Here is a 20,020-nt window from a genome sequence, read left to right as displayed (position 1 = left end):
GAGCTTTAAATTTTATGTTAGTGCAGCTAAGAAAAGCTATTGAAGGACAGGCTGTGCACTTTACATATTTTAAATGGAGAGTGCATTCGAGATTTATTATTTGAAGGAGAGCGTCCATTAAAATCTTCCACGCATTAGTAATTACACATTAGTAAATATGTATAGGCTAAATAATAATTATAAATATGTATATTTGTTTTAAATAAAACTCAATTACATTCTGGGTGATTAATTTACATGTAAACAGATCTCCATATAAACAAACAAAAGGATTATCTATATAAGGACTTTGCATTCAGATAGCATTAGCAAAAATGATTTGGTTCGCACAAACAAGAATATTGAAGATAAGCATAGTTGTTGTGCTAGTAGGCATTGTCTCTTTATTAGCGGCTTTAGCATATATAAACCAAGGCGCACTATGCAATATAGTAAAAAATAATATGGATGAAAGAATCCTAATGACTGTACACACTAATGGGAATGAACCTTCATCCAGTAAAGATCCTGTACTAGAACTTGAATATTCGTCTGCATCTGATTCCTCTAGCTACGGTAAACAGTCGAAAGGCAGTGAGAAAGACTTTAAAGATATGGCAACAGATTCAGAAGGCAGTGTGGGATATTCAGAAGGCAGTGTGAGAGATTCGGAAGATATACAAACAGATTCAGAAGATGTGCGAACAGATTCAGAAGGCAGTGTGAGAGATTCGGAAAATATACAAACAAATTCAGAAGGCAGTGAAAAAAGGGCAAAAACCCCACCAGTACAGCCAGGAAGTAGTAAAGAAGAGATAGGAACACCATTAGTAACTATGCGTTCTAATGCAAGAGCAATTAATGCTTTGAGAACAAACCTAGCTAAACCCTCATGTAATAAAAATATACCACCTACAGATGAAAGCACTGACAAAGATCAAAACTTAGAACACCCTCTTCCCATACCACAGAAATTTATAAAAAAACAGCTGAACAGCATGTCAGAATTCAACTTACAGGAATTTAATATGGATGTGGTGCTTTTAAAAAATAAAGAAGCAGAGCTATCTGACATACAAAAAGAGTTAGACAAGGCCTTTTCAAAATACTCTGAAGATAAATCCATTATTGATGATGTGATTAAATATACTAAAAAGGCCGGGTCTATAGCGGATATAGGTGATTGGGTAGAAAAAAAAATGTACAAGATACATGAAAAAATACTAAAAGGAAGTAATGAGATAAATACAATAAGATACCTAGCCAATCAATGCTTGTTAAGACATGATGAGCAGAAAAAATTGCTGGATATGCTAAAGCCCAAAGAGGAGACAGAAAGTGAAAAAATATGTAGCAGCCAAGAGAACATAGTGTATGATTTAAAGACCGAGAAATTAGAATTCTACGACGAGATCATACAAATGGTTGATGCATATATGGAATTGAATAATAAGAAAATAGAGTACGCAAGCCTTGTAATACAGAGAGAATCTATCCTATATGAGTTAGCCTTGGAGAAAAGTAAAAAACTTTCTGAAAAAATGGAAAAAACACATAGAACATGGTTAGTAGAAAAATTTAAGTCGAATTATCTTGCCGCCATGACTTTTCATGTTAAAAGAATTTTGAAAAAACACCAAGATATAATTAAGGATATGGAAGAATTCAGAATATACGCTGATTCTATACTGAACCGGCAGGGTTTATATAAAAAAGAAGTAAACGAGATAAGATCAATTATCTTTCAAATGCAGAAGCTTCAAGAAATAGAAAGTAAGCGAGACTTTAAATGGGACCCTGTGTATGTAAAATACACACAGGAAAATACAAAAGCAATCACAGCCTATAGAAATGATGTGGATATCCCGATTATGTTAAGAAATTCGGATTCTAAATACGAGAAAGTCAAAAATGATATAGCTTCTGTGAGGGGACAGTATGATAAATGTGCAGATGCACTTGCAAAAGGCATGAAAAAAGACTATGTAATGATTCAAGGTTTCAAACAGATCGTAGAGGAAAAATGGGCTATTTATAGTAATAAAAAAGAAAAGCTCCTTAAATTAAGTTGGTGTGTAAAAAAATTAAAAGATAACAATATAAAAATGCATGATATAACCCGAAAGCTACATGAATTGATTGAAAAAAACAAACTAGAGCATTCAAATTACATTAAAGAACACAAAGCAGCAGTAGACGGGATTTACAACCATTGGATGGAACAAGAACTTAGTTATCGGCGCGAAGAAAAAAATTGTAATAACCCGGCTACTAGTAATAAGTTTCTAATTATATCTTCTAAAATAGATAATATATGTAAGGCCAGAAATAATATAGAAATAGATCACATGAACATGATTAAAAATAACAAAATAACAGTGGATATTTTATATAAAGATCATCCATCATATAAAGATTACCTCAACTATATTAAAGCCATAGCAACTTATGACAAAAATATAGCAGAACTAGATCTAAGTTATATGGATAGTTTAAAGTCTAAAACAAACATAGCGATTCTTATAAAAGAAAAAGATGCTGCGCGCGCAATAGATAACTCAGGATTATATTCTTCGAATGAATACACTATCAAAGCATACGAAAACCACATAAGATATATAGAAACTTGCATGGATTATATCAAGGAGAGATGCGACTATCTGAAAACATATATAGCCCGACTAAATAATATGCTTGTGGATGATGACCCGCCCTTATTTTTATATATGTATACTGAAGCTACTACGAAAAAAGAAGTAGATAAAGAAGAAGATATGCTACATATGTTAATAAAAGAACTAAAAGATAGACTTGAGGGTAAGCGTTAAGCAGGCAGTAGGATAGAGAAAATGTAAAATGACAGTAGCATGCTTTCGCTTCTATACAATCAGAATGCATATATGTATGAGCTATCCAGAATTTTCATTGTTTGGATCAATGGAAGCGTTAGTTTCTTACAGGATGTTATTTCAAACTTTAATACTTAGTAAAAATAAATTTTTCTAAATAACTTAGGTTTCAGTTATTCACTACAGCATAGCCAGTAGACTAATCTTTGGGTGGAAACACCTGGTTTTAGCAATGCCATGAATGCTGGGCAGGGCATAAACAAAGTAAATTCTTACAGTACTGCAGGCTTGAATTTACTAAGCCAATCTAAGATTGCATATTTTAAAACTAGCTGGAAAGCAGCAGCAATCTCTCATTATATCCACTACAACAGGTAGGATGCGTGGTAATGGATGATAGCCCATGCGCTCCAGAAACACATGTTTTTACAAGGAGTATTTATCGAAAGAAGCGCTGGAAGAGAGGGTTGGCCTGGCAGCCATATCCCAATATAACCCGAATAACCCACGAAAAGCAGCTGGACAATTTCCATGCTATTCCTATCAAGAAGGCCATAACAACTTTGTTTCTTTGACTGCTGGGTAGAAACATGCGCTGATATAGATACCTATACTTTTATGTTTCTAGAATTCTCTATCTTACTATTTTTTGCATAAACTTTGTAGGGCCTTTAAGAGTTTTATCATAGAATAATAATATGCAATATTTCTTGGCTTTGGATGCCTTAATGTGAAAAATAAAGAAAATCTTGCATAGCTCTATAAGTTATCTTGGCGTACTAGACTTTATTTAGCTGGATTTTTAAGCTGAAGCTTGTTTTCAGCGCGCAAAAAGCCAATCTCTCTGTGTCTTCATTGCTAAGCAGAAAATGCTTTACATGTTTTTTAAAGTATGTTATGAATGCTATTTGACAGACTGTCTAGTATTTAATCATGTTAAGTTTGTTTAAAATTTAATATATTATATAGTGAAAACAAATAAGAAAGATCAATAAAACAATTAAACTTTCTGTACATACATACAGAATATATTAAAATATACTAAGTTTTCTTTTCAAAACAGCAAACAAGATGATAGGAAAATTAACCAAAAGTTTTGTAAAAGTAGTAAGCCTTCTAGTGTTTGCCTACCTCTGCCAAGTACAGGCCAGTCATATTTTAGATAACAACTCCCAAACATCTATAAACAGTTCCATCCAGAATCCAGACCCTGCAAGCAGGCAAAATCGGCTGCCTGTCATAAGTCCCCAGAACTCCCAAACTATGAGTATAGATAGCAAGCAAGTGCTAAGCCCTAACAGCGAAGAAAATGCTCCAGCTGTACCCAAAAGGGTGTCTTCCTTGCGGCTGTATTTTAATAAAAATACACAACACATTTGCGCCAATAATTATACAGAACATTCTGAAAAGCATATAGATGACTTGGAGGAATGGATGGATGAGATAAACAATGCGCTACAAGATATGGAAAAGACTAAAAAAATCCAAAATCCTTTTAAACCAGTAACACGCGCAGTAGATGCATACAAAGAAAATAAAGAAGAGTTGAAAGCTGCACAGGATGTTTTTTGTGAAGAAATGGAAGAACCTGTTTTAAAAAACAGTGGCTTAAACATTTCTAAAGAAAATTCTGAACCCATAAAGGATTTAGAGAAACAAGAGCCTTGCAACAATGCAAAGCAAAATATACAGAAAGAAGTGCCGATAAACACCAACGAATGCGATTCCTCTAGTTTGGAAACCACGCAAGAGCCTTGTCTAAGCCCTCATACGCCTGAATCCCTCTCGCTTCCTGAATGTGCAGAAATTAGCTATGAAAATTTAGAAAGCATTCCTACCACTAGTGAATTTCAGGAAAAGCCCAAGTTATATATGGATGTGGATAAAGATGTCAATCCCTTTAAAGGAAACAATAAAAAATATCTAGAGCGTATAAAAAACGCAATTGCAGCTGCAAATAATGTACGCTGTTCCTGGGAAAATTGTACAGCGCAAAAAACATCTGAAAAGACTTCTACTGGATTTTGTGATGAGCACAATAAGCTGGAAAGCTATATTCTTGTTGCGAAGGCTATGAAAGAAATAGAAACCTCAGAAAAAAGTAAAAATAAATAGCCTGTGCTTAAAAAGTGGCTATGCAGAAAGGCAGAGCATGCCATTTATTTCTTGCTGAAGACATGATAGAACCTGAATAAGTTTGCAAAATGCGGACATTTGATCTTTATTCGATAGAAAAATCTGCATTGCACTAGTTCTATATAGCACTATAGTGGAAAGCATGTATCTTAGTGTGCTGTGTGGTTTACAGCACAAACACATTTTTTCATAGTGCTAACTAGTGCTGGCACTGAACCTAAAGATAATTAAGAACCAATAAAGCATATAGCTTAGCTTAAAACTTCGGGCTATATACAATAAATCAATATATGAAAACACACTATTATTTTGTACATTTGGAAAAATATAAATAATTCGGGTTCTATTCTAATATCTACTGCAGGCTACCTAACACGAGAGCGCTATATACACCCTCATGAATTGCCTTTATTCCAATCATTCCTAATATAAGTAAACACTATTCTCTTTTTATTTTCGTGTGCCTTGCCAAAGTAATTCCTGCTGTAGCAGTGTCTATACTTTTTTCAACATGCATAATAAAAATAGAAATTCCAAGAACACATGCAGCACATAAAGCATCAGCATACATCTGGAATATCAGCGCAAAAAGAGTCCAAATTCCCATAATATGCTTATAGTGTACTAGGCTAGTCAGGAGAATCCGCCAGCGCTCTTATTTCATAAAGATATTTATGTGCATACAGCATACCTCTCTCTATCCAAAAGAATGCATGCGAAGAACCTTATTGCATAATAACGGCCATATTACTCTTCTGATGCACACAAATGAGCGTGCTGTAGAACTGCTTTTTACCCCTAATAGAAGCGCTTTAGTTCTGTTAAGGGGTTAATACAGACAAATCATTTTGGATGCATTTGCATAAATATTCGTTATAATTGATCCATAAAAATTGAACCAATAGTAAAAAATAACTATAAAATAATTGCATATGCCAGTAAATTAAAGAATGCAAAGGTGTAGTAGAAAAAATCAAAAGATCAAATACTCGGATTGTATTGCCAAAGCCATATACTTCCTTGTTCAGCTACTTGCGGTACAGCAAGTATACGCTCGCATAGGGCTGGATGGAATAGAAGATCTGCACAAGCATAATATAGACACTATTGACAAAAAAAAGATGGTTATTAACCCAGAAGGCCCACTCAGCCTGCTACGGCCATACATCAGCAAAGAAGGCGGGTTCCTGCATAACAAGCGGTTTTTCTCGCCCGAAATAAAGATAAGCTATAGCCTGGCCACTGAAGAAGGTCAAGGAGTAGCAGAAAACAAAAGAAACAGCCACATGGATGCGCCATATGAAAACCCCTCAGCGTACATCAAGGGCTACCACTCTGCGCTGATTGAAATGTTTCCGTCCCAAAGTAACATTCTGTCTATTTTTACTTCTGTAAACCGTGCATTTATCACGTTTCTGAGAAGCAGTGAGGTGTCCGAGCATGCAGACACAATTCTTGCTGCGCTGCTCCTTCTCAGTGAGGGAGTCAACATTCCGCTTTACTTTGAGGGAGGGAAGAAAACGAAGAAGCTCATTCTGAAAAACACAGCAGGCAGTAAAATGGACTTTTCACTAAACACTCGTGTTCTATGCACTACGGTTAATAAAAACATGGAAGAGACTGAAGAAAAATTCTATCAGAACGAAGCTATAGAAGTCATTCAGTTTTTTATAAACAGCAGGGAATGTCCAAGCATACAGAGAGAGGATGGCGAGTATGCAGAGCCCACAAGCTTTGAAAACTTTATGCAGGGCGCGTTTCTAAATAACGCGAGATGGCTTATCCAGTGCTACATATTTGAGTATATAGGAACACCGCAGCAAATATGCGCGCTCGCTCAAAAGGTGTATGATTTGCTGTCTTTGCAGATCCAGAGCAGCAGCAACTCTGCGAATTCGAAAGAAAAGGCAGATCTGGTTCTTAAAAAGTGCTTTGTGCCTGCAGACGGTCATTTGGAAAGCCTGAAATATGTGCAAGCTGTGAAGAAAATACAAGTGGCCACCCACCGCCTGGGCCTTCTTCCTTTTTCAACCAAAGAGGATCTGCCACAAGAGAAGTCCAACGTGCCTTTCTATATAGAATCATCTGAGTTTGCTAAAAAACAAAAGGGCACATTCACTGACTGTGTGGAGAACGCTATACTTACTCTTTTCTGCTGCTTTGCATATGATCCAAAGAGACAGGGATACACAACCGAACACATGCCATCTGCATCAGATAGGCTAAATGTCTTTTTCAGTGACTACAGCGACATGTTTGGATCTGGCTCTCAGTACGTGCACAATGACTGGAATCGTGTGGTAGCATGTCTACAAAACGAGAAAATTGTGTACGTTAAGAAAAACAAAAATGAACTTGAGGCGTGCATCTTTAACATCCTCTATGTGATTGCAGAGATTACAAATCAGAGCTCTGATAAGATGAAGGAACTAGACGATATTGTATCCAAATTCAAAAAAGGCAAAAACATACTCAATATCTATAAAAGTGTTGAAAAATATGCAAATAGTCTATTTAGATCACTCTTAAAAGAAGACAGCATGAAAGGCATAACTATTGATATTGAGTCTCCATTAAAACAAAATGCGATAAAGGGCTTAGAGAAAAGAGAATATCTATACGGAAACATAACACTAAATTACAGCTGTAACAAAGAGACAGAGGCAATTTGCATATCTGTAGAGCCCAAGCATGCTGAAGTGGCATATCCTCCGCAGGAAAAAGATCAGATGACACCAGAAGATATAGCAAGTATAGAAAACACTATTTTGCAGATAAAAGAAACTCTTGCCCGGGAAGAAACCTTCACCAGCTGTATGGCTATTTACTATGCAGAGCAGATGGTAAGAAGTCTCAAAGAAAGCGTGATGTCTTCTCAAATTGCAGCTATACAGCAGGTGGGAAGGGATATGTTCCGGGGAATTGAAGGAATCTTTTTATTCGGGAAAATAGACGAGATAGAGCAGAAAAAAGAGATTGTGTCGTGCGTTGTAATGCATATATTTGAGAAAAACATGGGTGCTGACAGCTCTATTGTGCGCTTTATCTCAAATGTTGTTGGAAGCATGGATTTGCTTGACATGAATGTTAAAAAAAACTTCCTTCCAATTCTTCGGTATAGTAAAGAGTACAATGAGTACTATCCTAGCATAGACCTAAATACGGAGAGCATGCGCAAGCATACATACTCAACTAAGGAAACCCCGCGGGCTCTTCAGCATGTGCTTAGCCGGCAGTCACCAGATATTCTCATGAAATGGATAGAGCGAATAGTTTCTCTAAAAACAGATTCAGGGGTGTTTAATCTTCCTTTTTCTTTTAGATGGCTGTCCACAGAGGAGAAAAACTGTCTAATAGCGCTAATAACAGAAAATGGCAAGAGCTGCAGTAATATGCATAGAATTGCGAGTATGTTAGAATCAAAAAAAGACTGCTTTAAGGCATGTGAAGCGGAGATTACTCAGCTATGGGTTACGTGGATTTGCCTTGCATGCCAAATGGAAGGGTACTCAGAGATTATAAAAGAATGCTTTAACTCAATTGACACCAAGCAAAAGAATATAACCATCCCGGAAATAGGAGATTCGAAATATTTAGAAAAGACTTTAGAGGTTCTGGACAGTATGCATGGTGATTTAGGTGTATCAAGTGATAAAGAGATGTTATTTAGAGTTATTTGGGATGCCTACGTAACAAAACTAGAAGAGGTTTATGAAAGAGAAGAAGAAGAAAAGGGAGTTATGGATTGTTCCAACCCAAATACTTTAGAAGAAGATATGGAGGGTTCCGAACCCAAATTAGAAATGGATCAATCCATAGAATAAAAATTAAGAAGCACTAGATGGATATCTAAATAAACATGGTTTTTATACTTTCAGATTATGTTTTTAGGGCTAAACTGCGCAGGCTATACGTATAGAAAATACCTTATAGTACAGGATGTGCATACAACAGTGCATATATCGTGCAGAAGCAGATGCTGTTATAACAGCTGGTCATTGCATGTTTAAAGAACTATATAACCTAATTGCTATGCAGAAGAAACGTGTGCAAATACCATACCAGGCATGGAGCACAGAGAACTGTGTGCAATGTGGTAGATAAGTGAACAGCCAATATAGAAGTATCTGGGGAATGTGTACTCTTAGGTACTGCAGGTGTCTTTGTTTTCTTTTTTTTTCCTTTGTATCTGGCGAATAACAGTTCTCTACTGTATGCTAATTTTTTTCTTCTGAGTTTTATTTTCTCTATGTATTCTACTAAATAAACTTCTTCATTATGCTATATTTATACTTTATTTTCCAATATATAGGAGAATAAAAATAGAAAATGCATTAGAGCAAGGTGAAAAAGACACACAGGAATGAATAAGAACTAAATGTATTTGCAGGCTATACACTGCACAGAATGCGCTATTCTTTAGAAACTGCGCTTATCAGACGCTTCTGTGCAATATCTGCTCTAGCAACCCCACCTTACGAAACTCAGATTATTTATTCTAATGGCATGGCGACTTCATCAAGAACATTCTGCCTCATACAGTTATCAGAAATATTGAGTGCATGCCAGGCCTTGAAGCATCTGAGTTAGATATATTAAACTAGCACGTTTTTTTGTCTTTTGTTTATAGACTCTCAGTGCATGGATTATATCGATCTAGAGAAAATTGCAGAAAATGACCTTTGATCTTATTGATAGATGCTTAATTATTTAACCTTAAATGAACAAGCTCAAGAGTCTAGGCCATAATGTAGCGTTTTCTTCATATGCAGAGTCTCTTGCAGTGTGTTTGTGCTCTGCTCACCCCAGCCCGAAATAGCCAGAATCTATTTACATTGCGGGGGAGAAGAACTTGCACGATTAAGAAAGAAAGGAACACTACAGTATCCAAAGCCATAAATATTTTAATTTTTAGATAAGATATGAAGTTAGGTACAATATTCAGAAGCAAAAGAGTATTATCAAAAGAGTTAAGTGCCCAGAGGACAAAGATAAAAGATAAAAGAGAGGGCTTATGGTGCGCAGCAGTATGTGTGTTGATTCAGCTAGCCATGCTATGCCAAGTGTGGGGCAGAGTGAGAACAAACAAAGAGCTAATGAGCATTCAAAAGAGAGAGTTTACTTTTATGGACAAAGGAAAAGAAAAAACATTAGTAATAGGCCCAGACAGCGCACTAAGCCCACTGCGAGGAAGAATAGCAGATAGCATTCGGGTTATGCACAACAAGAGATTTCTATCCCCCGAGATAAAGATAGAGCACTCAATAGCAGTTAAAAAGAATGCAAAGGGAAAGATTGAAATCGCGCAAACTCGAGATTACAGGCTGGACAGAGTGCACGATGATAGTGACCTTGCATATAAAGGCAGCTTGCTCAAGTATACGAAAGAGTATTTTACCACGCTTCTTGAGCTGTTCCCCTCTATGCACGGGTATGTGTCCATATGGTCAGACAGAGAGGACTCTTTTTTTTCTTTTATTAATAGTACTTCTGTAGAGAAGTACAAGTATAAAATACTTGCTTCGTTGCTGCTGCTTGCAGAGGGGATAGATGTACCACTGGCAATTAATGAGAGTCAGAACGGAACAGAGCTAGTTCTGAAGAAGGCAGATGAAGGAGAGCACTTCAGAGTGAGCACTAAAATAGAGGATTCAGATGAGATGATTACCAGAGAGGAGGACTCTAGTGCATCAGGAAAAAATATTAAGCTTGAAAGGCCTGCAGTTGCAAGTGTGGTAAGGTTTTTTATAGAAAACCGAGAAAATTCAGTTCTTAAAAAAAAGGGATACACTTCAGAGCCAAAGTCATACAAAGAGTTTAAAAAAGGCAAGTTCATGAACAGCCCAGGCTTTCTTATACAAACATATGTGTACCACTGCATGGAGAATGAAGACCAGACAGTTCTTTTTATTAAGGCCGTCTATGATCTGCTGTGTGAGTATATGGCGCAGGAAAAAGAAGCTCCGAGAGAACTCTGGCTATATCGGGTTAAAAACTATTTAGAAAATAAATATGTAGAATGGAAAGAAGGCAGAGCAGAAAATATCCAGGTGAGTCAAGCCGGGTATGAACTGCCCAGAGCAGCAAAGCGCGTGTTTGGCAGACACTTTGTGCCCTTAGAGCAGATTTCGGTTGGGATGGAATACATAGACGTTGCGCGGAAATCAATATATAACCACATATTGCATCACCAAGAGAGTCTACTGCACTTGGAGCCTATTGTAGATGCTTTTTCTGTTCAAAAAAACAGAGAGAGTCTAGATGCATGCACTCCAAACGAAGCGTGTCCTTCTGCTACCAGCGACTTAGCGTCTACAATGGGGGGTGCTGACTACGGCGAGACAGCTCTGCTAGGCCTGTTCTGCTGGGCTTTATACAACTGTGAGGAAAGTATGTACACAGTTGACCACATAGAGTCCGTCTCCGAGGAGCTGAAAAGCTTTTTCAAGATACACAAATACATGGATGGAGCAATCTCAAAAAGCATGCATGATGACTGGAACAAAGTAATAGGAGGCCTATCCAATTGGAACATACGATATCTGCAAAAGGGCAGAAAACAGCTTGCACCCGGGATAATAAACATGCTGTATGTCATTAAAGAGATAACGGGGGTGGGTGATGCAAAAAAGATAGATGAGTTTAGAGAAAAGCTCGAGTGTATGGATAATAAACACAAGATTCGCGCAGCTGAAAGGCTTCACTCAGAGCTTACAAACGATGTCTCCATTGACAAGAAACAGAAAGATCAGATAGAGCAGGAGATAAGGCAGTTAATAGACGAAAAAGAGCTATCTAAGAAGAAGCTGTTTGAGTGGAGGCTAAAATGTGCTGGCAAAGGACTGGCGCCTAGCATAAAGCTAGAAATAAAGAGTCTAAAGGGTGTGATAAAAGAAAGAAAAAAAGAGGAGCTCAATGCATTGTTTTTTGATTATGTTAACAAAGAGAAAACCCTGGCAGTTGCACTAAAAAGCGACATAAGCAAATACTTGACTGAAATAATTAATAAAATTGCCATAAAAAAAGAGGACATTAATGCGGATGCAGAGATCGAGTATAAAGAGACTCTTAAAGGTGGATACAGCGATCTGTTTGGGAAAATAAAAATATCGTACACTCTTGATGATGCACAGGAAAAGGATGCACATTTAGCCAACACCTGCTCGTATGAATTTAATGTCTACCCCAAGTATTGTGCTGATAAAGTAGTAGGGCTGGGATGGGAAACAGGCTCTAGGCTGCATAGCACAGGCTGTGCATTGGAAGAGGCAAAGCTGTCAAGAATCAAGAAAAAGACATTTATTGCAGAGATGCTTAGATTTCACATAGATAGAGAGGTGGAGATGTGTACATGTGAGCCAAATAGTAGAAGCCAGCCCAAGCCAAATAAAATGCTGCAGGATGCACTCTTCTGTGGAAAGCAATGCAGGCCTGTGGATGCTCTCCTGCTTGGCCCAGCAGCGCATAGCAGGCTTTATAAAAGAGACATTATATGGGCTCTTCTTCTGCATATAGTAGACAAAAACCTTGGCAGAAGCCATCCTCTCGTGCATCTAGTAAATAACGCGATGGGCGGTGTTCTCTTCGCAACTAGTGATGACATAAACGCAGTGCTTGTGCTGCTCAGCCACACCTTAGAAGATACATACTATCCGAACATAGCCATAGATGGGTATCCATACAGAAATGCATCCTGTTTTACAAACACAATAGAAAAGGCATTAGAATGGGCAAATAGCACAGAATTTGTATCCCAAGAAACATATGCTGGCATAATAGCCAAAATAGTGGCTAGTCTACAAAGAGATTTCCCGGAAAACAAGTGTAACCCGGAATTAGAGCATCTTGTCAAAGGGCTAAATACTACTGAAAAGTCTGTATTTGCCAAGATTATATTGCATAGTGTAACCACTGCTGGCTATACATCCCAAACTGTTCAAACTGTGCAAGAAGCAGAAAAAAAAACTCAGTTGATGTTTGTGAGAGGCACACTAGCTAGCCTTTTCTGTGCATTCGGGCCGCTCCCAATATAAATAAAGTGCCTAAAAAGATAAAGACGTATTGTGTTCAGAATAATATGGACAGATTTAGATTAATGCCCGAATTAACCGGCTAAGGCTTGGAATGGCTTGTTAGTGCAAAAGAAGCTTCAAATAAAGTTATTTAGAATTTATGTATTAATGATTGTGGCCCAGCTAGTTCAATTGCATACTGCTCTATTGTCAATTCTTCACTAGACTATATGCGCAGTAGAATTATTAAAATAAAGATATAAATGATTTTCAACTATAGAATATTAATGCGAATAATATCTAAAAATAGAAATGAGCAAAGGACAAAGACAAAGAGTAAAGTATATGCTTCTGGCTGTCATAGGTATAATCAAGCTGTATCTGAGGGCCGCAGATGTATCTGAATTGAGTGCAAAGCCGTCTGACACACTAGAGTGCTCAAAAGAAGAGAAAACAGGCTTTGTGTTTAACAATGCGCAGCTGAAAGCAGGAGAACAGGTTGTAGCAGAACAAGATGCTAAAAAAACCGTAACCAGTCCACTCTGTAGTATAAGCAATACAAAGAGTGCTGCTGCACACACAGAGAATGCAAACCCAAATAAGCAGAAAGAATTATGCACATTGGAAGGCATGGTAGACACAAAAAGTATAGCTGAAAAGAAGGAGAGCAGTATTTCTGCGCTAGATGTGCCAGAAGGTAGACACTTAGAGCGTAGTAATAGCGCAGGCGAACTGGCTGAGTATGCAATGGATAAAAAAAACAGCTCTAATCTAGTGTTTGAAAAAAAGGAGGAAGAGCTAGCTAAAAAGGAAGTGAATGCTGCCATTGAAGCAGACACACTAGAGATGGAAATACTGATGAAGATGAAAAGGCAGGTAGAGGTGGAAAGGCAGATAGAGATGGAAAGGCAGATAGAGATGGAAAGGCAGGTAAGGCTGATGGAGATGAAAAGGCTGGCAGAGATGGAAAGGCCGGTATGGCGGGCAGAGATGAAAAGGCTGGCAGAGATGAAAGATGCTGTAAAGCTGGCAAGAGATGTCTTTAAAACAAAGAGTAGGGAATTAGAGGATTCTAAAAAAAAATATGGTAAACATACGACTATATTTAATAAAAAGATCAAGGAAATAAACCCTATAACTGAGAAAATTAATTACCACTATGGTGCCCCTTCCGATCTAAAACCAGCAGATAACACAATCTCTAAGAAAAATAAACTGATAAAAAGGATTTGTGCCCTGAATGATGAAATAGATGTACTAGAGTCAGATAAAAGGGCAAGTGAGTTTTTCTACGAAATATTCACTGATTCCATGAAAGAAATAGAAAAGAGTGCATCCTTCACAAGAAAAAACATTATGGAATACAATTTACTAGAAGTAAAAGCAGAGAGAAGAACTACTCTTATCATACAATGCTTTTCAGAAATACTTAAAAAAATGCATGAAAGAGATGATTTATTTATTCAGAAGAAAAAAGAATATGAAAACGGCTTGTTGGACAATGTGGCGGAAGCCATAGGTTTTATGTCATTTAACCCATTCCAGATATATAAAGATTTGATGGGAATAAATATTATCGGGTTCGGGTTATATATAGCTCGGATGAAACTTACAGCGGAAGCTATTAATATTGCAGCTAATATGCATGCCATGCACGAGAAATTTATGTCCAAGGTAGTAGAAAAAGAGCAGGCATATAGATCATATGATGCAGCTGAAAGCGCGTGTGAAGAGCAGCAGCGTGTGGTAAACGAGGCAAATAAGGCAATGCGCGCTGCAGAAGAATGTTATAAAGATATAATTTGAATCATATTACATGCTTGCGCATGCTAATAAGTAAGTGTGTATATGAGAAGAGAAGAGTATTAATATAAAAATAAAAATGATCTTCAAGTAAGTATGTATTAGTGCGAAAAATAAAATAAAGAGAATGGTAGAGAAGTTTGCAGAAGACATGATCCAATATAATCTAGATCACATGCAAGCGTCTGTTTTCTGTCAAACAGTTGTTTTTTCAATTGCTGCATCAATGCTATGCATTCTCTGTATAACAACGGTTTTGTCTATTCTGCTGGTAGGTGCAGTAGCATTGAAAGTTTGCATGCCTTCTAGCGCACTCACTGCAGTAAAGATATGCCACAAGGCAGTAAGTAAAGAGAAGTCTAATCCGCATCGGAAAGATGCACCTGAAGACATTGCATTGGAGGAAAGGAAAGAGAAAACCAAAGAAAAGGATATTATAGGGGTGGATGAGTCTGGAAAAACAGATGGCATGACAAGCATACCCGATACCAAAAATGTGTGGGAGTGCTCTAGCATGGAAAAAAATATAATAGACAGACTAGCAAGTTCAGATGGCGTAGCAGGTGCAGGTGTAAAGGCTTTTATTGCAGTGGATAAAGAAGCATTTGATGTTAGCGTGAAGAAGAATCACATAGCCAAAATCTAGGAAGAAATCCATTCTGACGCCCACAATAGAGCTCTAATGAACGAGTCTTACAGCAAGAGTGCCTGCCGAATACCAGAAGAAAGAGACATAAAATACAAGCTCGAAATGAAGGAAATTAATGGGCTGGATTTAGAAATAGATTGCTATTTAAAAAAGATAAAGTATGCAGAAAGTATGTTGAAGAAACATGAGGCAGAGATGGCAGCTGCAGAAAAGAACAAACATGACTCAAAGCAGTGCTACCTGGTGTATCTATTGGCAGTGATCTACTTCGGGAGAACGTACTTGATTGGGATGAAAGCGCTTTTAGAATATTTAAGCCTCATAGATACCAAGACAAATTTACTGTACAAAGTAAGGCAAGCAGAGGCAGAATAAGCGCGGGCTGCAGAAGAAGAGTTTGAAGCCCCGGTGATAGAGGTGACAAAAAGTACACCTGCAATGGGATATACAGCCAGCAACCTTAATCTGCAAAACTATGCCTATATTTGGGAGAGTAGTGCGATTTCTAGACTAGTAGCAAAAACAAATGAGTATATATGCATCTGCATATCCGAAGAGGAGCAAAAGGAATACAGAGAGATTATTTTTAATCTATCTACGCTATTTAGCGATGTTAAGTGCAGTATACTGAAAACCCCGAAACCCTGCTATGTTAGCTGGGTACTCTGATATAGCCAAAGTTTGTGCGCACTAAAACAGTCTAAATAAGAGAGCTGAGTGATTGTATGCGAGTGAAGTGCCCATATACTAGCAGCCTATTTCTTCAATATGTGCATAACCAGAGGAAAAATAAAAATAAAATTCAGCCCAACTCAGAATGTGTCCAGAGGATGTTTAAAAGATCTGCTTTTGTTATATGCGTTTGTATAATGCGATGACCGTGTAGATAAAGTGCCTCTATATAGCTCTATAGTGCATAATACAGACTAATCTGCTGTCTATAAGAGAGTGTATGTATAACTATCAATAAATACTTGTTTCGTTCTCTATTTGCCTTTAGTGTGTTACTCTTTCTGTTTCTCTCTTTCTTCTCTCCTTGTGTCTGACGAGCGGTGGTTCTCTGAAATGTGCAACTTTTCTTCTTTTCCCTGCCTCTCATGCTTTATTTCTCTTTTTATACCTACGTAAAATAAACTACTCTACTAAAAGAAATATACACTTTATTTTCCAATGTATAAGAGAATAAAAAACAAGAAGACATAGAAAGAGAGGAAAAGGAGAAAGTAGACAAATACGAAGAAATGAAAGAATATAGCCCGAATAACAGTGGATTATAGTAAAGAAGGCACTGTGCTGCGTGAATAGCAACTAAATAAGAAAATATTCTTTATAGCAGAGAACATTTATTGATGTCTTGAGAGTATCCCCAGCTGCTGCTCGTGCTGTGGGTTTATCTTGACTAGTGTGTTTGCCCTTCGATAGAATACTATTTGCATACTACAGATTTCTCTTCCTTTGGGGCGTAAGGCCTTTTACTGGGCCAGCTGCGTCGATAGATATTTGTCTTTTCTTTCCAAGACTTCACTGTAGACTAATAACTATAAGATACTTTCCTTTATTACGCTAAATTTAAATTAAAAATGTTTTATTCAATAATGCTTCATGCAACATGCTATGTTTTTAGCTGAGTTTTCCTCTTTGAAATATTAGACTTAGTCATACTAAACTTGGATATAATTTATTTCTCATTGTCTATACGGTTTGTAAAGTGGATACTTACTAAAGTTGGTTTACACAACAAAACAATATTATCACATCAGATTGTAATGTAAGACTTTGTGTTACACAAACATAGATCACTATTATGTGTCGCGTAAGCAAGTATATCCCCTTGTAGCGTGCTTTTCTGCAGGAAAATCCCCGGAGGTCAATGGCCAAAATCAACTTATAGTGCAGGGTAAGTGTTTAGATTTCTTGTGCAACCAACAGAATTCCGAGAAGTATTCTAACATAGCATCGTACTTTTCCATACTTTTTCTGTCATCCTCCGAGCAGAAAAGTGTTTTATTTTCTTCTAAAGTACTTAGAGATTTTTCAAAGTATTCCGCGGGTCCTGACATTTCTTTTTTAAACTTAAATGGGCTTGGATAATCATCAAAGACTATAAAGTCATAAACTGTCTTAGCAGATTCTAATGAGAACCTAGAATCATCTGAGCATACATGGATAAACCAGATAATATACACATAGTTTAAATTGTAGTCTTTCATGTGTTCTTTCATATATTCTTCGATATTGGATTGAATTTCCACCAAGTCTTCTATCATCGCATTAGACATGATACGATGAATTAGAACCGGTCGGGTTATAAATTCTACACTTACATCGATCATCCTTGGGTTATTCACAGTTGCTCTAAGATAGTTGCATATGGCTTTTGATGCTGCAGGCTCTGAAAAATGCCTTATTATAGTATCGCATAACCATTCTTTTAGTTCTGATAGACGAATCCAAATAGCATCTTCTTTGGGGATAGGCTCTGATGGCTTAAATCCAAGCCTTGGATAGAATTTCTGCCAGCTTGCGTGAAATGGGAAGAGCAGCATCATTAAACGTCTTGATACATAATCATTGAGCGGAACACTTCCTAAAATGTTTGCAGTAAACCGTGTTAGAGGGTTTGTTGGGCCCACTTCCTTATCTATGGTAGAGATTATAAAATCCATTATAATAGTGCCTTTAACATGATAGGAAACAAGCTTTCCTAATACGGATATTTTAGATATGCATTCGGGTCCTTCCGGTATAGCCTGGAATATTTTGTCCGCAAATTTTACACGGAGATCATAATCACTACAACTTAAAACATCTAACTCTGCACTAATGTACTGATCCGCAATGTATCCTATATAGCAGTTTATACCGCTGTAAATATTTTTTACTTCTTCATACTTTTTTTTAATATATGCAGAGCTAGTATTTGAAGATGGAAGAAGAACAAGATTTGCATGTTCTTGTATTATATCCAAAGAAATTCCATTATATGCTTTACCGAAAGTATAAATAATGTTAATCTCAGCGAAAATATCTGCCTTTCCATTTGGTCTTGTCTTAAGTCTCATTTGTTTGCACTCTACTCTCACATTCTTATTCTTTGACAAAGCCTTAACAATCGATTCTATCTTATTTGATATGTATTCCTTTTGCTTATTATCTAATTCTCCTGTTCTGCATTCATTCTCTATACATTCAACTAGCTCTAATATATCTGCTTTCTGGCCTGTTATTTCTGCAATTACCAGAAATATATTTCCAACCCCAGGGAAAAGTTCATTTTTAATCTGCATGTAGTCAATCTTTTCATTCTTTAAGCAAGCAACAACTTTACTCCATTGTTTGTGCATTTCAAAGTTTGTGATTTCTGTTGGCTTAGGATAGTCTCCAAAGAAGTCTCTCAACTCATCACTTACTCCCTCTCCCATGTGGTCTGTCTCATACTCTCCGGTTTCTGGATTATATGCCAGGCAGCAGAACAGCCCAAGCAGAGCTGTCTCTACGCAGTTGCTATAGTATAAGGCTTGGTTCTTCTCAAAGCCCGACTTGTCTAGTTTACAACGCGGCACTCTAGTATACTTCGGCAGCTGACTATCACTGTAGAAGGGAAAATTAGTATTTTCATTTTTAACTTTTATAAAGCTATAGAATTTTTCAATGTACTTTATATTTTCACTAAGTTCTTCTTTTGCAACGAAAAGCTCATCAAATATTCTGCCCTTTTTACCCTTCTTCTTCGTCTGCTCCGGGTTCTCCTTTTCAGTTACTTGGTCAACCAGTAGTTCATGCGCTGCTTCTACAAAGTTTTTGTAGTCTTCTGCTGTGTCAATGAACTCGTAGATGTATGTCTGTATAAGGAAGGCTGCATTATTCAGAAACTTTCCACTTTCAAACTCTTCTTTTGTGGCTGGCATTGCAAACTCACCTCCTTTCTTTAGCAATGAATTGTCTTTGCACTGCATATAGAACTTAACAATTCCAGCCGCCTCACTTTGGTAGATGTTTTCACTGTGCTCATTAGTAACTGGGTCTATACCTGCAGTATGCATTTCTACATTTACAAATACTTTTTTCTTGCACGTCTTACTTTTTATGACAAGATTATTTTTCTTTCCTTTGTAGTCTACTGCTATTTTAATGTCAACGCCCTCTGAGAGCAGCAGCAGCGCAGCGAGGATGTACTTTGTGTCCTTTTTAACATGATCTGCTCTTAGGAAGTTTGTAAGTGCATTTGACCTTCCTGCCTCAATGGAGAGGTCTCCATCTGCAGACGGAAACATCTTTATCAGCAGGGTGTGATACATGCTAAGATACCTGCCTTCTGGGGTTTTTGTGTCCATGTCTTTGTGTACTCTGTCATTCACTGGCTTTCTTTTAAAGTTGTACTCTTGTTCGTTTTCATCAGATATTTCTTTCTTAGAAAGTATATAGTCTGTGTCTATTTCAGAAGAAAAAAACCGCTTGTTGTACATGTATCCATTCTGGTTTCCAATGTATCCACGTAGCAGATTCAATGGTCCTCTTGGGTTAATAACCACATCCTGCTTCTCGCCAACAAAAGTCTCATGTACTGTCTTTATGTCTTCCATATCGATTCT

At 37.2% G+C, this 20,020-nt stretch overlaps 8 protein-coding genes across 8 annotated transcripts; 7 read left to right on the top strand and 1 right to left on the bottom strand.

Annotated features, from left to right (window-relative positions):
* Nucleotides 1–314: 314 nt before the first annotated feature.
* On the top strand, nucleotides 315–2,807 carry NESG_01565 (uncharacterized protein; the record flags this gene model as incomplete). Its single annotated transcript, XM_053049192.1, has 1 exon — nucleotides 315–2,807. The coding sequence occupies one exon, from the start codon at nucleotides 315–317 to the stop codon at nucleotides 2,805–2,807; it is 2,493 nt and encodes an 830-aa protein (XP_052904142.1).
* Nucleotides 2,808–3,899: 1,092 nt separating this feature from the next.
* NESG_01564 (uncharacterized protein) lies at nucleotides 3,900–4,943 on the top strand (the record flags this gene model as incomplete). The annotated part of the gene is made up of 1 exon (XM_053049191.1): nucleotides 3,900–4,943. One exon carries the CDS (start codon nucleotides 3,900–3,902, stop codon nucleotides 4,941–4,943), a length of 1,044 nt encoding a protein of 347 aa, XP_052904141.1.
* A 971-nt stretch (nucleotides 4,944–5,914) lies between these two features.
* On the top strand, nucleotides 5,915–8,788 carry NESG_01563 (uncharacterized protein; the record flags this gene model as incomplete). The annotated part of the gene is made up of 1 exon (XM_053049190.1): nucleotides 5,915–8,788. The coding sequence occupies one exon, from the start codon at nucleotides 5,915–5,917 to the stop codon at nucleotides 8,786–8,788; it is 2,874 nt and encodes a 957-aa protein (XP_052904140.1).
* A 1,098-nt stretch (nucleotides 8,789–9,886) lies between these two features.
* On the top strand, nucleotides 9,887–12,997 carry NESG_01562 (uncharacterized protein; the record flags this gene model as incomplete). Its single annotated transcript, XM_053049189.1, has 1 exon — nucleotides 9,887–12,997. One exon carries the CDS (start codon nucleotides 9,887–9,889, stop codon nucleotides 12,995–12,997), a length of 3,111 nt encoding a protein of 1,036 aa, XP_052904139.1.
* A 291-nt stretch (nucleotides 12,998–13,288) lies between these two features.
* NESG_01561 (uncharacterized protein) lies at nucleotides 13,289–14,782 on the top strand (the record flags this gene model as incomplete). The annotated part of the gene is made up of 1 exon (XM_053049188.1): nucleotides 13,289–14,782. One exon carries the CDS (start codon nucleotides 13,289–13,291, stop codon nucleotides 14,780–14,782), a length of 1,494 nt encoding a protein of 497 aa, XP_052904138.1.
* A 124-nt stretch (nucleotides 14,783–14,906) lies between these two features.
* Nucleotides 14,907–15,425, top strand: NESG_01560 (uncharacterized protein; the record flags this gene model as incomplete). Its single annotated transcript, XM_053049187.1, has 1 exon — nucleotides 14,907–15,425. One exon carries the CDS (start codon nucleotides 14,907–14,909, stop codon nucleotides 15,423–15,425), a length of 519 nt encoding a protein of 172 aa, XP_052904137.1.
* Nucleotides 15,426–15,461: 36 nt separating this feature from the next.
* Nucleotides 15,462–15,803, top strand: NESG_01559 (uncharacterized protein; the record flags this gene model as incomplete). The annotated part of the gene is made up of 1 exon (XM_053049186.1): nucleotides 15,462–15,803. One exon carries the CDS (start codon nucleotides 15,462–15,464, stop codon nucleotides 15,801–15,803), a length of 342 nt encoding a protein of 113 aa, XP_052904136.1.
* A 1,505-nt stretch (nucleotides 15,804–17,308) lies between these two features.
* NESG_01558 (uncharacterized protein) lies at nucleotides 17,309–20,020 on the bottom strand (the record flags this gene model as incomplete). The annotated part of the gene is made up of 1 exon (XM_053049185.1): nucleotides 17,309–20,020. A coding segment is annotated over one exon (2,712 nt), but the record flags the coding sequence as incomplete, so codon positions are not given.

The sequence above is a fragment of the Nematocida ausubeli genome (assembly GCF_000738915.1).
Source record: "Nematocida ausubeli strain ERTm6 chromosome Unknown supercont2.4, whole genome shotgun sequence".
Lineage (NCBI taxonomy): Eukaryota > Fungi > Microsporidia > Nematocida > Nematocida ausubeli.
Note: the sequence above shows the minus strand (reverse complement) of the source record. Positions and strands in the feature narration are given on the sequence as shown.